Source organism: Vipera berus (assembly GCF_964194415.1).
Source record: "Vipera berus genome assembly, chromosome: Z".
Classification (NCBI taxonomy): Eukaryota; Metazoa; Chordata; class Lepidosauria; order Squamata; family Viperidae; genus Vipera; species Vipera berus.
Genome location: NC_138205.1, coordinates 97,756,949 through 97,773,445, shown reverse-complemented (window position 1 = coordinate 97,773,445; position 16,497 = coordinate 97,756,949). Strand labels below are relative to the sequence as shown.

Below are 16,497 nucleotides of genomic sequence, written 5' to 3'. Positions count from 1 at the left end.
TTGTGTTATCAGTCTTGGGGTTCTAGGAAACCAGCTAAACTTTAAGTTGGCTCCCCAGTTGTGATTGATTTGGTTGACATTTATTCTCTCCATTTGTTTTGCTCTTACTGCTTACATCAGAAGAATAAAAGCAGCATCAGGACATAAATTCTGTCTCGTGAGGACATGGGTACAATAGAACAAAGTCTTACATCAACTACAGAGGCTGCTGGATACAGTGAATCCCTTGAGTGAATGAATTGCTTACTACATAAAGTGCCACAATAAATATGGTCTATCCACATATTAGTAGCCGTATGTCTAAGGTGAGCTAGTAATCTTACATTGATGAGATTTAAATAATTACACGGTCATGAACCTCTATGGATATTATTTGTGAATTTCAACCCCTGTTCTTCCAGTTTCTTAAATATTCTTAATGTAATTAACAGATTGGAAAAATGAAGGTTATCCAGAAAATGGGTTAATTATCCATTAATCTAATTCCTCATATACTTACTATGTTGATTAAGGAAAAGACAAATGTTGATTATTAGGCATGTTATTTGCTTATTTGTAACTCTATCTGGTGTACTGGAGAATATTTAAAACTGACATTAAAAGATCAAATTACTAGCTAATTTTTGTATATTCTGTTTATAGATGTACAGTTAAATATAATGAGATGTGACTATGACAATTGTTTGAAAACATAGGAATCAAATAATTATATTTATTGGAGACAAAAGAATGGGTGAGCATTCAGGTTCAATCAACACTAGATAAATTCAGGGTTTCTTCTCTATAACGTTAAACAGCTCATTATTTTATAAAAAAGTTAGCAACATTTATTTAAATTCTACTCTTATTTGTACATCTTGGAAATGTTTATAAATGTGATAACAATGTGAAAAGTAAACAACATAATTCTAAGCATGCTTATGTGAAAGTTAATCCTCCTATGGATAATGGATGTATTATCTGTTAAATGTGTTTCTGAGGGAAGCTAAATGCAGAAAAAATAAATGAATCTTTCATATTTCAGTCTTGAAATGAATTGGATCCACACTAATCTGGACTACTTCTATTTAAGAGCGACAACTGACGAAGTGTTATTTATTTGTAAGCGGTAAGCAGTAAGGCTATAATAAATCACTCTATATTTTCCTCAGTAAAGGCCTGAAGAGGTGTAAGGAATTAAATATCTCATCTAAAAACTAAAGCAAGCAGGTTGAGGATCATATTGTATGAAAATCACATTTCTAATAGTTACATTTCTCCACCCCATCTATAGCATATTTATACTGTAAATTAGTGACTGCAATACATGCAACAAAAATATGTTTTACCAGTTTATGTAAACATTAGCTCTCTTCATGCAAAATGCCTACAAACTGTGGCAACAAATTATTCTAATAGCATCATTTTACATTAGCTCTGTCACAGCAACTGTTATTCCTGCTTCCATGATTATTAAGTAGAGAATATTTTTAAATCCTTGAAAGATTTCCAGTCTACATCCCTGCTCATTTGATTTTGTAAGGTTTGAACTACTCTTTGCTGTAGTTCCTTGTTCTCTTAATGATGGAAGAGAAGAGGCCAGTTTTCGGAGGAGGCCCCATGAGAACTGGAGCTTGATTCTTGTGGGTAATTTTTATCTGGTAAAAAAGAAAACAATTATAATTATATCACCTGCCACAAGATAATTTTAAGCTTCCCTTTCCTAACTTTTAAACATGTTCCAATAGAACATAGGGCAAGTGAACACAATTTTAAAAAGCTGATAATTGATTAGACCATTATTCAAATGAAATATTAACATAATCGTATCAATTAAATTAAAGTCACTACTTCACCCTCCTAGTGTCTACTTACATTTGTTTTAGAATATTTTAAAGTCACAGAGCATATAAAATATACATTTTCATAAAATAGGAAATATTTGGTAGACAAAAAGCATATTGGAATAAAAATAAGCCATGGTATTCTCTGCATATAGCAGTCATCCCCTTAACTTGGTGGAATCTTATTTATCATATCACATTCTATTTATATAGGCAACTGCTCTCATCTATAGGATAAAACATTTATAGAATTCAATATACATTGGATCCAAGGAAGTGTAAACACATAGAAAAGTATGTGCTTGCAACTATATACATACTCAGAGTAGAGTGTTGAATATGAATCTCAATACAGTAATGAGTCGATGTTTCACATTTAATCTCCCCTTGATCAGGACATTTCTCTCCATTGTGGTCTGTTGTATCCCTTGTTTGACAAAAAAGGTAGAAACTGGTTCTACTCTGTTTTGCTCTTGCTGGATTAAGATAATAATGAATGTTGTATCCATTATGTATTAAAAATTGGCACTCAATTATACTACTATTTCTTATTTATACTTCTGGGTTCATTGTACTTAATATGAACTTCTATGCTTAATTTGAAAATAACCAGTAGAACTTAAAGTCGAAGTCTAGCATGTTAAAAAGGTCAAAAATGATTAAGTAGCATTCTAATTTGTTAATTAATTGGTAGTAAAATCAAATCAAATATGAAAAGCCTGTTTAAAACCCTATGAAAAATACTCTTCACAACTACCTATTTTGATTTCTTTGATATAAAACCAGAAATCACCTTAAATGAGACAACCCTCGTGTAGATTATGTCTCCAATTTTCTCTAATTCAAGTCTAAATTAGAGAAGACATTTTATGAATGTATGCTATGCTCAAAGCTAATTGAAAGCAATTATCAAAGTGGCATTTTGTCTGTGACTTTAAGATACATTGTGAGATAATAAATGATTCTCATTATGTAATAAAAAGGTCACATCTTGCCTTTGGGCCAGTGAGGCTTACAGTTTTTCAAAAGCTATTTGAGACATTTTCTTTAGTGAACTACTGCTAATACAAGAGCTATCACTTATTAAATATCAGTTGTCATCTATACAGCACCCCCATCACAGATAAGTATTTCTTTGAAAAAGAAACATCGACTCATTAAAACTGGCAAAAATATATCTCTTAAAGTGCATACCTGACATTTTCAAGCTAAAGTGAATATCCTTCACTTGTCATTCACTAATACCAATGAAACAAAAAAGTACACTAAGAGGAGAGAATCATTAAAACAGAGGAAAGACTATTTCTTGGATTGAAAATTTGCAATCAAAGATGCACACACACACACAACTTATTATTTCCCAAACTAACTTATATAGAACATATATGGATTTCTGTTTAATAGATGATTAATTTTAATTTCTCTTTTTTCCTAATCTTTAATTTGTTTTAATTCAACTGTAGCTCTTTAAGGAATATTTATAAAAAATGCTGTGGATGTTCCTATGCATTTATATATGCTTTTTGGCCAAAAATATATTTTACTTATGTATATGTTTTCTGCATATTGTTTTAAAAATATATCTTTTGTCATACATTTGGGAAACTGCCACCCAACATTCTGAAAAGTAAACATTCAAAATGAACTATTCCAGTTCATAATCTGATATGGGGTATATAAACTTTTCAGGCTGAGTAGCACATGAGGTTATGAAAAGGACTTACATGGAAAGCTATCCTTAATATATTTCTGCAGCAAAATTGTGATGATAATTATTCGAAAGAAAGAAACAAAATTAATCTTCCTCTGTCCAGTAAAAAAAATTGACAGGGCTACAGGAGAAAGACCTTAATATGAAAACTGATGTTTATGTGAATGTGTACTATTATTTTTGGTGTAGGGATATTTAGATGCTGAAAAGCTTTCCACCTACCTGTATATATTTTAAAACATGATAAGCTCATTCATTAACTGCCTAATCTACAGGACATTATTAGATATTGAATGTCATATCTGTAGATTTCCTCTTATATTGTGGAATGAATTCTATATTGAGAAATTCACAATTCAGATATCCAAACCAGCATTCTATGTTAACTATCAGTTTGCAAATGTAAAACATAGGTTAGATCCAAAGACCTCCACAATCTCCTTTCTTGGATGCTTGGAGGTTTTCACTTTTTTAGTTCCTCTTCAAATTATAGATCAAGAGATTATAGACCACAGCTACATATGGACCTTTTTATGACTTATAAACTGCCCAGAGTGGTAGTGTTAAACATTTTTCCTATTTTTTGATACTTTTGAAAGCTTGGGATATTTTGAAGGACAAAAGCTTGTATTGGTTTATTTTAGTGCTGTTAATGTTCATGCCCATCAGAAATGCATTTAAAAAGTCCTGTTTAAAAAGTGCAGGGAAGAAATGTTTAAGAAATATTTCAAGTTTTTTTTAATAATGTAACTGGATACACAATTCTTTGGATTCTGCTTCTTATATCTTCTATTTTGGTGGCATTTAGAAAACATTAGTTTTAGTTTATTGAACAAACTATGGCTTAATATTATCAATGAAGCCAGCCATTAGATGTTTTTTTACCGAATGACATCTGGATTGAGCAATGCAATGACAATGATAAGAAATAGTAAAGGAAAAAAAATGCTGAGGCACTAAGGCTATCATTAATGGAGAGAATAACCTGTTTCCTTTCATTTGAGTACTAAACAAACTGGGTCACTGAAGGCCAACTCTTTTTTTTTTTTGCCTATCCTAAAGAGTCAGTTATTGCTGCCATTGGAAATACTATTGCTTTGGTTCATATGGAGAACAAATTGAAAGGAAACACTTAAAAAGCCTAACAGCCAACCAAGCAAACAAACAAAATTACAAGAAAAAAAATGAGCTTAGAGGCCTATATAAAATGTTATCAAGGACATGACCCTGCTGGAGAAAGTGTTCACTTTTTGAAGGTGAATTTTGAAGATTGTAAATACTCATAAACATAAAAGTACAGAGGAACAATAACTGAGGATTGATAATGCACAGGGGCCCACAAAAGCAACTCTTTTCAAATCATTAAACTCAACCCCATCTTTCTCAGTTTTTAGAATTGTTCTGGAACTTACTTTCTGTTGTCCATGCAGGCAAATCTAGAAAAAACATGGGGTGACTTTAGTGATTTGAAAAGACTAATTTCACATGCATACCTGCAACTCAGAACTATTAAATATAAAGCAGGTTTAGCAGGATTTGTAAATTTTTAAATTATACCACCATTCCTGTCATTGTTTACATTCTATTGCTTATAAAAGAGATTCTGCTTGCCAGTGATCCACCACAGAATATCATTTAAAAATTTTAAAACAATTTCTTAGTAATATCATTGCACCAACTGAAATTAAATCCAATTAGTTTGGCATTAATTAAGCTTTAATAATGCAGTCTAGTATCACCCCTAAATAGTGTGATCCATTTTCCCTTCACACAGGTAAATTGGAAAACATGGTGGTGTCATCATAATTTTTAAACATACTGAGAAAATGACAGAGCTGCAAAATTAAAATAAATGATTAATGACATTTTTTCATGTTTTATACTAATAGGTATTGCTGAGCCTTTAAATTAATAAAGCTGTCAAGCTCAGGGTTGTTACAGGATCCAGCACTGAACCAAAATGGAAATTATGTATTCCAGACACCTAAAGATGACACTTTGGAATATTTTAAATTTTAATTAGTAGGTGCAATTATTCTGGCCCCTCCCCCACCTTTAACTACTACAAATTAATTGGCAATTAGTCACAACTAATTCTTTTTTTTAACAGTTTGAACTGGAAAGATAGGTGATTTCATCTCAATATAGTTGTCTAAGGTGCAGAAAGCACACATGCAGTAAATTGCATTGTCAATTATGCAAAAAGAAAAGAACCAAAAATAAAAAGAAACTTGTAAAATAAAACCAAAAAATGTGCATAGGTTGACAGAAAAAGTGTATGCTGTTTAGTGAAGGGAACTCCAAAATAACACTCATCTAAACAACAGAGTGACAAACCTCAAATGTATGCAAATGAGTTATTCACTGCTAAATAACATTTGTGAGTTTAGATAGGAATTGTTTGAGCACAGCTGGATATATGTTCCAATGAGAGTCTTTCCTTCCTGAGAAGAAGTGTAGTCCTACTACATGGAGTACAAAGGAATAGGACAAATCTCTCCACACAAAGCCCTGCTGGGTGCATTGGACCTGATGCATCAAACTATTATGCTTTTAATTAAAATACAAGCTCTTTCAAATAGATGAGTTTAACTAAAGAACTTCCATATAAGTGTTGTTTGAGTATTCCTGCTTATGCGAAAGTCTCAGCTCTTTTCCACTGACATGCAAGTCATTCTTTCTTCTTCCAGTCTTCTGTCATGAAAGTCAATATAAATGACACCAGCTTCTTGAGCTTGCTTCTTAGATATTCAAATTATATTGTGGGATGATGTAACTGTTCTTTGTAATTTAATTTATACCCATAACAGAAAGAAATAATTGTTAATAAATTTAATAAATCTTGGAAGTCAATCCTTGTTCCTTGCTCCCGGAGCACTGTATATTTGTTATGGTTTCATGTCACCAACTCATTATCTTTCCTATTCCACAGTGTTTTTTTATTTCCCTGAAGTTACAGAGTCTTCTTCAATAGAGTGTGAAATTGTTTCTCAGTTAATAGTGTAGAATAGATACTGTGTCTCTTGCTTCTAGTTATCACTTTTATCTATTGAACTTGTTCTTTTGTCAGATTATTTTCCTTATGTAGAGATGCTTCTTTGAGATACCTCCTTTGATTTGATAAATCTTACCTCTCTCTTATAAGAAATATGTATACTTTTTAAACCCTCTGATTTTATTTTCATCCACATGCTACCAACATAGACCCAATTATTTGGAGGTAGAAGTAGTACTAGTCATGAATGCAAATTCCTATCCATTTATTTCCATTTTGTTTCTTTTTTCTTTTTGATTCTTAGGTTACCTTACAAAAGAACTTGCAGTGAAAATCTACTAGAGATTTCCCATTAAACCTTATAAAACTGACCAAACCAAGCCACAAAATCTTATTTTGCTCCAGTTAGCTGATAAAAATGGAGAAGTCAGTTCTGTCCTTTGGAATGTAATATACAGCAACTAGGCAGAGGAACATTTCTTCAGTAGCACCATATTACATACATAAAGAAGATGACAAAAGATTTAATTTAATTTAATTTAATTTAATTTTAATTTAATTTAATTTAATTTAATAATATTTCTATACCGCCCTTCTCCCGAAGGACTCAGGGCGGTGAACAGGGCAAGAATAAAAATACAGATTACAAAAGTTAAAACAAGATTAAATAAATGCCCACATACTAAAATACATCTTTAAAACCTAATAAAATAACAATAACAACCCCCCCCCCCATCCCCTCATCAGGCCAGGCCAGCTTGTTCAAAAAAGTATGTTTTTAGCTCGCGGCGAAAGAAGATAAGATAAGAAGATCAATAAAAAGGGAAAATGATAAGACAAGATCGGGGAAAAGGATAAAGAAAAGCAAAAGGGAAAAAGAAGAAGAAACAAGAAAACATAAGGAAAAAAGGAAAAAAAAGAAGAAAAGATCAGAAATAGAAAAAGAAAAGGATAAATAAGATAAGATAGTTAAAATAAGGTAAGGTAAGGTAAAATAAGACAAGACAAGACAAGATAAAAGATAAGAAATAGGAAAATATAAGAAAACAAAAAAGAACAAAAGATAAAAATATGAGAAAAATATGAGAAAAGAAAAAAATGAAAACAGAAGAAAAAAGGTAAAAAAGATAAGAATAATATAAAAAAATAAGGAAAGATAAAAATAAGAAAAAGAAAAAAGTATGAAAAGATTAAAATGATAAGATTAAAAAAATAAGAAAATATAATATAAAAAGATAATAAAAGATAAGAATTAGATAAAAGATAAGAAAAAAATAAAATTAGAAAATATGAAAGGGATTTTTTTTAATTTTTTTATTTTAATCCCATTTATATCCCGCCCTTCTTTGAAGACTCAGGGCGGCTTACAATCTAAGCACAAATCAAATGTACTTAGCAATAGCCTTCATTCTATGTATATGCCTGCTTATTAGGGCTTTCGGGGGGGCCCCAAGCGGCATTATTACAAAGTCAGCTTATTGCCCCCAACAATCTGGGTCCTCATTTTACCTACCTCGGAAGGATGGAAGGCTGAGTCAACCTTGAGCCTGGTGGGATGCGAACCTGCAATAATTGCAGGCAGCCGGTGTTACTTAAGGAGGCATTAGCCCACTGCTCCACCAAGGCTCTTGGTGAAAAAACAATAGGGAAAAATGAGGAAAAGATAAGAGAAAATAAAAAAGAAGGAAAAATAATAAAATTGTTAAGGAAAGATAAGACAAAGATAACAACAGAACAGAACAGAACTTCTTTATTTGGCCAAGTGTGATTAGACACACAAGGCATTTGTCTCTTTGCAGAAGCTCCCAGTGTTCAGTGTATGCAAAGCAACAGAGTAATAATAATCATAATAATGATGCCAACAAGAAGAGGCAGTAGAGAAGATGTAGGATAATAATACTATAACCATATTACATGGGTAAATATACTTAGACATAAGAGAGTACTGTGGAAATTAGATGGTCAGCAGATTGATGGCATGAGGGAAAAATCTGCCTCTGTCTTTAGATGTGTTGGCATGCAATGCCCTGTAGCAGCATCCCCAGGGAAGGAATCAAAACAGTTTATATGTGAAGAGTCTGCAGATATTTTGTCAGCCCTCCTTCTGACATGAGCAAGGTACCGCCTCTATGGAAGGCATGCTGGTTTTAATTGTTTTTTCTGCAGTCCTAAATATCCATTGAAGTCTGTACCTATCCTGTTTGATTGCAATATCAAACCAGACAGTTATAGAAGTACAAATACACACTTAAGAATTCCTCTATAGAACTATATCAACAGCTCCTGGGGCAGTCCGAACTTTCTGAGTTGATGCTGGAAGAACATTCTTTGTTGTGCCTTTTTAATGATGGTTCTAATGTGGGGTGTCCATTTCAAATCCTGGGAGATTATAGAAGGATTGAAGGATTCTACTGCTGATATTGTGATGTCTAACATAGTAAAAGGTGGTGAAATAGAACACAGAATGAAGAATAATAATGGAGCTTGAAAGTCTTCTAGTCTAACCCCCTGCTTGAGTAGGGGGCCCTATACCAGATATGTCAAAATCACGATGTCACATGATATTGCACAATGTATGAGAACTTTTTCCCCATTGCTGGCGATTGGGTGGATGCGGTTTCCTTGTGACATGACCGGCCTGTGGGCCGGCACTTTGACACCCCTGCCCTATATCATTTCAGACAAATGGTTGTCCAGTGTCTTTTTGAAAGTCTCCAGTGATAGAACACCCACAACCTTTGTTCTAGGTTGTTTATCTCCTTGGTTAGTTTTCATGTCTTGCCTTTTGGTGCTTTGGAAAATATTTAACACCCTTGTCATTGTAGGAGCTCCTCAAATATTGAAACACTGCTATCATGTCTCCCTGAGTCCTTCTTTTCATTAGGCTAGACATTTCCAATTCCTGTAACCATTCTTCATATGTTTTAGTCTCCAACTCCCTGATCATTCTTGTTGCTCTTCTCTGCACACTTTCCAGAGTCTAAATATATATTTTATTTTGTGGTAACCAGAACTGGATGCAGTGTTCCAAGTGTGGTCTTACCAAGGCTTTGTAAAGCAGTACTAGAACTTCACATGATCTTGATTCTATTTCTCTATTAATGGATCCTAAGATTGCTTTGGCTTTTTGGGCTTCTGCAGTACACTAGTGGCTCATATTTAAGTGACTCCAGTACTCCAGGATACAAATGCACTCTTATCTACAGTTTTAAGTGTGTTCAGCTCCAGATTGTTCTGGCTGCAACACAGGGCCAGTTGTACAACTCCCATCTATATGCAAACACATCAACATCTTGAATGCAACCAATGATTTTTGCACTTTAACAGAGGGATCTTTCAAGATTCAATCATTAGTACATAAAGAATAATGGAGAGATCACACAGTACAATTGTTTGGGTATTCAATGTGATTTTATCTAGCTTGACCTGCTGTTTCCTATCTCTCAGAAAACTTCTAAGTAAGTGAAAGATAAGAAAAAAAGATAATGAAATTATAAAGGAATGATAAGAAAAGGATTTAAAAAGATAAGAGAAGATAACTAAATAGCTATGAAAAGACAAGAAAAAGAAAATATAAGATGAGGAAAAGATAAGATAAAAAGATACAGAAAGATGAGAAAATAGATAAGAAAAACAAAAAAGTTAACAAAATAGATAAGAAAAAAGAAATAATAAGTAAAAAAAAGAGATAAGAAGATAAGAAATTTAGAAAAGATAAAAGAAAAGAAATGATAAGTAAAAAGATAAGAAAAATAGAAGAAAAGAAAGAAAATAAGGAAAAAAATTAAAACATGGAAAGATAAGAAAATTATAAGATAAAGAATAAGATAGGAAAGATAAGAAAAAGATAATGAAAGATAATGAAAATCAAAAGATAAGAAAAATAAGGAAGATAAGAAAAGTTAAGAAAAAGATAAAGAATAAAGATAAGAAAAAATAAGAAAAGTGATAAGAAAACATAAGAAAAATATGATGAAAAGAAAAGAAAAAAGATATGGGAGGGTAAGTAATAGATTAAGAAAGATAAGAAAAATATAAGGAAAAAATATAAAGACAAAATAAGAAACTTTAAGGAAAGATAACAAAAAGTTAAGGAAAAGATAAAATAAGGAAAATAAGAAAACAATGAAAAAAGAAAAAGATTAAAGAAAGATAAGAAAAAAGAAAATAAAAGATAAAAAATGTAAAAAAAAGATAAAAAATAAGAAAAAGAGAAGAAAAGATAAAAAGAAATAAATGATAAGAAAAGATAAAAAATAAGACAAAGTATATACTAAGCCTCTCATTAACTTTTGTTGGGAATCATAATTTTCTTTCAGAGATGCTTACACTATTGCAGCCATTTCTTTTTTCCTCTAACATTTACAGTCTTTGGAATAAATGCCACTTTTTCCACAGGTCTGACAACTATAATTAGTGGGCTCCAAAATCCCAGAGAGCCAACACAACCCTACCTAGCTTCTAGGCAACAAATGGCGCTCAAAGGCTATTATTGGCTATTACCATTTGTATTGTATTGGGCCTTGTTTTACTGAGTGTACCATGTGGGGTTTGAATGCTGGAAGGTTGCTTAAGCAGGGAGCTGGCTAACGGCTCCCAGTTCCTCAGACAACCTGTCTCCAGTGCTGCCATTGGCTGTCTCTAGGGTGGCAATAGGTTCTTTAAACCTATTGGCAGCCACCTAGAGGCCAGGGTATAAATAGCTGCATTCCTAGCCCTGTTTTCCAGTTCAGTTCCTGCAAGCAAATAAAGAATATTCCTGGCTGAACTCACTCACCTCGTCTCTTCTCTCAAGCAACGAACCCAGTACACAACACTGGCGACAAGGATGGGATCCTGCTCCTTCCACAGAGCTGAGAGTCACTAGGGGTGAGGCCAGAACGTGCCTGGCAGGAAAGCAATTCCCCCCATGGTCGGCTTAGCACAGCCACGCTAGTGACCACAAGCCCTGTGGATCAGTCCCTGGGCATACAGAGGACCAGGACAAAAAGACGACGAGTCCCAGCTGCGAAGACTTCCCGAGATGGTGAAGGTTGGAAAGCTGGAAGAATTCGATGTAACTCATCCAGAAAGATGGTCTTCATATATCTCCAGGGTCAAGAATTATCTCTGCGCCAATCAAGTCGCTGAAGACGGCCTGAAGGCCGCAATGCTCCTGTGTGTTTGCAGCCCAGCCACATTCGACATCACGGAGAATTTGATCGCCCTGACCCAGCTGGAGTCCGTAACGTTCATGGACTTGAAGAAATGACTCGGCGACTATTTCCAGCCCAAGCTCTCAGTAATAGCTTGGTAGCACATGTTTGAACAGAGGGTCCATCAGCCGGGTGAATCAGCTTCCAAATTCATCGCGGCTTTGAGGCAGGCTGCACACCTGTGCCAGTTCTGCGATGTAGAAGAGAGACTTCGGGACCAGCTCGTCTGTGACCTCGGAAATCGAGAACTGCAACAGAAGCTCTTCACCAAAGAGACTTTATCATTCCCAGACGCATTAAGAGAAATCATGGCGGATGAAGCCGCTGGCGGAGCCGTAAAAGCCATGCAGCCTGTCAAAAGCACGCAGCATGAGGAGGCCATCCACCACAAGGATGCTGAACATGCAGAAGACTCCAACAGCAGCCAAGAAATGGACAAGCTTAATTACAGATGCTACAGTTGTGGACACTAAGTTGATGTTGAATTTAATTACGGCAGCAAGACTTTTGATAGGCCAATATTGGAAGAAAGAGGAACTGCCGACCATAGAAGAGTGGACTTTAAAGGTTTCCGACCTGGCAGAGATGGCGAAGATTTCGGCCTATTTGAAAGATCACTCGCAAGAACGCTATATTATGGAATGGAGAAAATGGATTGAGTTTATCCAGATCAAGTATAGGGTTAAGAAGTTTTATGTAGCATTTGAATGAGTCTTCTTTCGTATTTTTTCCTTTTTTTTTCTTTCTTTTCTTTTCTTATTTTAGCTCCTTTTTACACATATTTGATATTATTAAGGCTTGTCTTATCCTATATAAGCTAGAGAGTGATGGATTTTAGAGTTTATAGTTGTTAGCATATGATTGTTTATGATTGCTTTTTATATATATACCTTGTATTTAGCTCTGGGAAGTCGGGGGGGGAGGGGGGGAGGGGAGGGGGGGAGGGAGGGGGGGGGAGGAGGGAGGGGGAAGGGGGGATTTTTAAAGGAAAATTGTACTTTAAAACTTTTCAATAAAAAAAAAAAAGAAATGGACAAGCTTCAACAGCACAACAATCAGCCACGTCGCAGCGACAATCAACATGGGACAACTTACAAGGCAGGTCCCTTCCTTAGGTGCCCAGGTTGTGGCGGCTGCCACCAATGCAAGGACTGCAGGTTCAAGACAGCCACGTGCCAGGCCTGCAGGAAGATGGGCAACAATGCGTCCATCTGCAGAGGTTGCCAGAAGGACTGCCAATCTAACTGCCAATCGGACGTTCCGATCAGGAGAGGTACTGGGGCCCCAGGGCAATTTAGCATAGGGTTTTACTCTAACCATTGCAGTGTTTTCCGCACAGGAGCTTCCCGCTCCATTAAGCAGAAATTTTGACTTCAGGTTGAGCTGCAAGGGGTCCCTTGCAAGATGGAACTGGACACGGGGTCAGCCATGTCCATCATATCACTTGATACATTCAGGTTCATCTGCAACTGCAGTAAGAGATGGGGCCAAGCTTAGGCCATCCAACATTTTCCTGATCGACTTTCAGAATGCTAGAGTTGCCTTTAAGGGCGAGGCCACATTGGTTGTCAAATTCAAGGGGTTTTCTGGGCACCTGGACATTGTCGTAGTAGAGGGTCAGAGAACGAGCCTGAAAGGGCTTGATTGGTTTGATGCATTAGGTATCCAAGTTACTGGTATCAACCAGACACAAGCCACAAACTTAGCGTCAGTATGCAAGGAGTTCGCAGATGTTTTTGACACAAGTCTGGGAACAAACAAAGGCCCTCCGATAGCATTAAAACTGGATCCTGCTGTAATGCCTATCAGGATTAAGCCACATAGAGTGCCATTTGCTCTTAAACACAAAATAGATGCTGAATTGGACAAGCTAGTTGAACAGGGGGTACTACAGCCCATAGATGGGGGTGAATGGGAAACCCCAATTGTCACACCACTAAAAGCCAATGGAGAGGTCAGGATTTGTGCTGACTACAATTGCACAATTAATCATGTACTCAAGCAGCACGCATACCCGGTGCCAGTCATGAGGCACATCCTGGCATCGCTGCAAGGGGGTACAGTTTTCACAAACTTAGATTTAGCACAGGCCTACCAACAGCTACCTATGGATGAGGCCACAGCCACAGCACAGACTATTGTAATGCACAGAGGGGCATTTAAAGTAAAACACCTCCAATTTGGGGCTAGTGTAGCCCCTGGCATTTTTCAAAGCATTATGAAGTGTACGGTCAAGGGCATTCCTGGGTTCTGCCCCTACTTTGATGATGTGCTCATCACCGATGAGTCCACTGAGGTGCTTGCAAGGAGGCTCAAAGCTGGCTCCATGAAGCGGGCCTTAAACCTAAGAAAAACAAGTGTAGTATAGGAGTCCCTTCAACTGAGTTCTTGGGTTTCCCTATCTATGCTGATGGCATCCATCCTGCTGAGTCCAAGCTGAAAGCCATTCAGCTGGCACATAGCCCCAAGACAAAAGGAGAGATTCAGGCATTCCTAGGCCTCCTAAATTTTTACCATGCCTTCCTTCCTAACAAGGTTGCAGTGGCAGAGCCGTTACACCGGCTCTTGGATAAAAACATTGCTTGGAAATGGAGCAAGGTCCATTTTTTTTTTATTGAAAAGTTTTAACATACAATTTTTCTTTAAACCCCCCCCTCCCCCTCCCTTCACCCTCCCCCCTACCTCTCCCCCCTCCCCCCCTCCCCCCCGACTTCCCAGAGCTAAATACAAGGTATATATAAAAGAAAACCAATCATAAACAATCATATACTAACAACTATAAGCTCTAAAATCCATCACTCTCTAGCTTATATAGGATAAAACAAACCTTAGTAATATTAAATATATATATAAAAAAAAACTAAAAGAAAAAAAAAGAAGAAAAAAGAAAGAAGACTTATTCAAATGCTACATAAAATTTCTTAACCCTATACTTATTCTGGATAAACTCAATCCAGTTTCTCCATTCCATAATATAGCGTTCTTGCGAGTGATCTTTCAAATAGGCCGAAATCTTCGCCATCTCTGCCAGGTCCGAAACCTTTAAAGTCCACTCTTCTATAGACGGCAATTCCTCTTTCTTCCAATACTGACCTATCAAGAGTCTTGCTGCCGTAATTAAATTCAACATCAACTTAGTGTCCACAACTGTAGCATCTGTAATTATTCCCAACAAAAAAAGTTGCGGACAAAACTTTATCCTCTGTTTAAAAATCTTCTGCATGTTCCACCAAACTTTTATCCAAAAGGCCTTAACCTTTTTACATGTCCACCATATATGAAAATATGTTGCATCTTCATCACCGCACCTCCAACATTTAGGCTGATAATTCGGATACATACTTGCGAGCTTTTTGGGATCTAAATGCCATCTATAAAACATTTTGTAAAAGTTTTCTCTTAAATTTTGAGCTTGTGTAAATTTTACGTTCCTCACCCAGATCTTTTCCCACGTGTCCATTGTAATAACTTCTTGAATATTCTGGGCCCATTTTATCATACAGTCTTTAACAAGTTCTGTTTCTGAGTCAATTTCTATCAATGCAAGATATATCCGTTTAATATGTGCCGGTCCCTGATTTCTAATTTGCTTTATCAAATTTTCATCAGTCATTGTAAAACCATTTTTCTGATCTTCTTTCCACCTGGCCCGTAACTGAGTATATTGGAACCAGTTTTGAACAACCTTCTCTTCTCGCAAGAGACTATATGATTTCAAACACCATACATTTCTTTCCAAACTTAGGATCTCCTTGTACGTAGTCACATCATGTTTGAAACCAGCATGTATATTTTCTATTGCATGTTTTGGAATTGCCCACAGTGGTATCTTGCAATCTAGCTTATGTCTGTACTTCTTCCAAACTCTCAGCAATGCCTGTCTTAAAATATGCACTCTAAACACATTGTCTACCTTCTTGTCATACAACAAATATGCATGCCAGCCAAACAACAAATCATGGCCCTCAAGATTTAATAATCTCTGCTGTGTCAAATTAATCCAATCACTTATTCCTACTAATGCAGCAGCTTCATAATATAGTTTAAGATTGGGCATTTTAAGCCCACCTCTCTCACGAGTATCCTGCATAATCTTAAGTTTAACTCGTGGCTTTTTCCCTGCCCACACAAATTTATTGATACCTCTCTGCCATTCCTCCAAATTAGAATCTTTCTTAAGAATCGGTATCATTTGAAATAGAAATAAAAATTTAGGCAGGACATTCATTTTCACTGCTGCAATCCGTCCCAACAAAGACAATTGCAATTTTTCCCAATTCTCCAATTCTTTTTGAATTTTCCCCCATAGTTTTTCATAATTATTTTTATATAACTTTGTATTAGAGGGCGACAAAAACACCCCCAAATATTTAACCCTTTTAACAATCTCAAATCCAGTTAGTCCTTCTAAGAGAGCCTTTTGCGAAACTGTCATATTTCTGACCAAAATTTTAGTTTTCTGTGTATTAACTTTAAATCCAGAAACCTTCCCATATTGTGTTATTATCTCCATCAGGTCCACAACAGAGTTCTCTGGCTGGGTCACTGTAACAACCAGATCATCTGCGAATGCTCTCAATCTATAATCCTGATCTCTAATTTGTATCCCCTTAATTTTTTCCGAATTCCGTATTTTAACCAATAATATCTCTAATGTTAACACAAATAACAAGGGCAATAACGGACAGCCTTGCCTTGTGCCCTTCTCAATATTACATGCTTCTGTCAAGCTATTATTAACTATAATTCGGGCAGTTTGTTTTTGATATAATG

General features: G+C 35.6%; 1 protein-coding gene across 1 annotated transcript in view; it reads right to left on the bottom strand.

Moving 5' to 3' along the window:
• Positions 1-1,529: 1,529 nt before the first annotated feature.
• Positions 1,530-16,497, bottom strand: part of DGKB (diacylglycerol kinase beta) — a gene marked incomplete at both ends in the record, with an annotated part of 346,918 nt that continues 331,950 nt past the window's right edge. Inside the window, 1 exon segment of the mRNA XM_081346260.1 lies at positions 1,530-1,637. Within this exon segment, the coding sequence (XP_081202386.1) occupies positions 1,530-1,637 (108 nt within the window).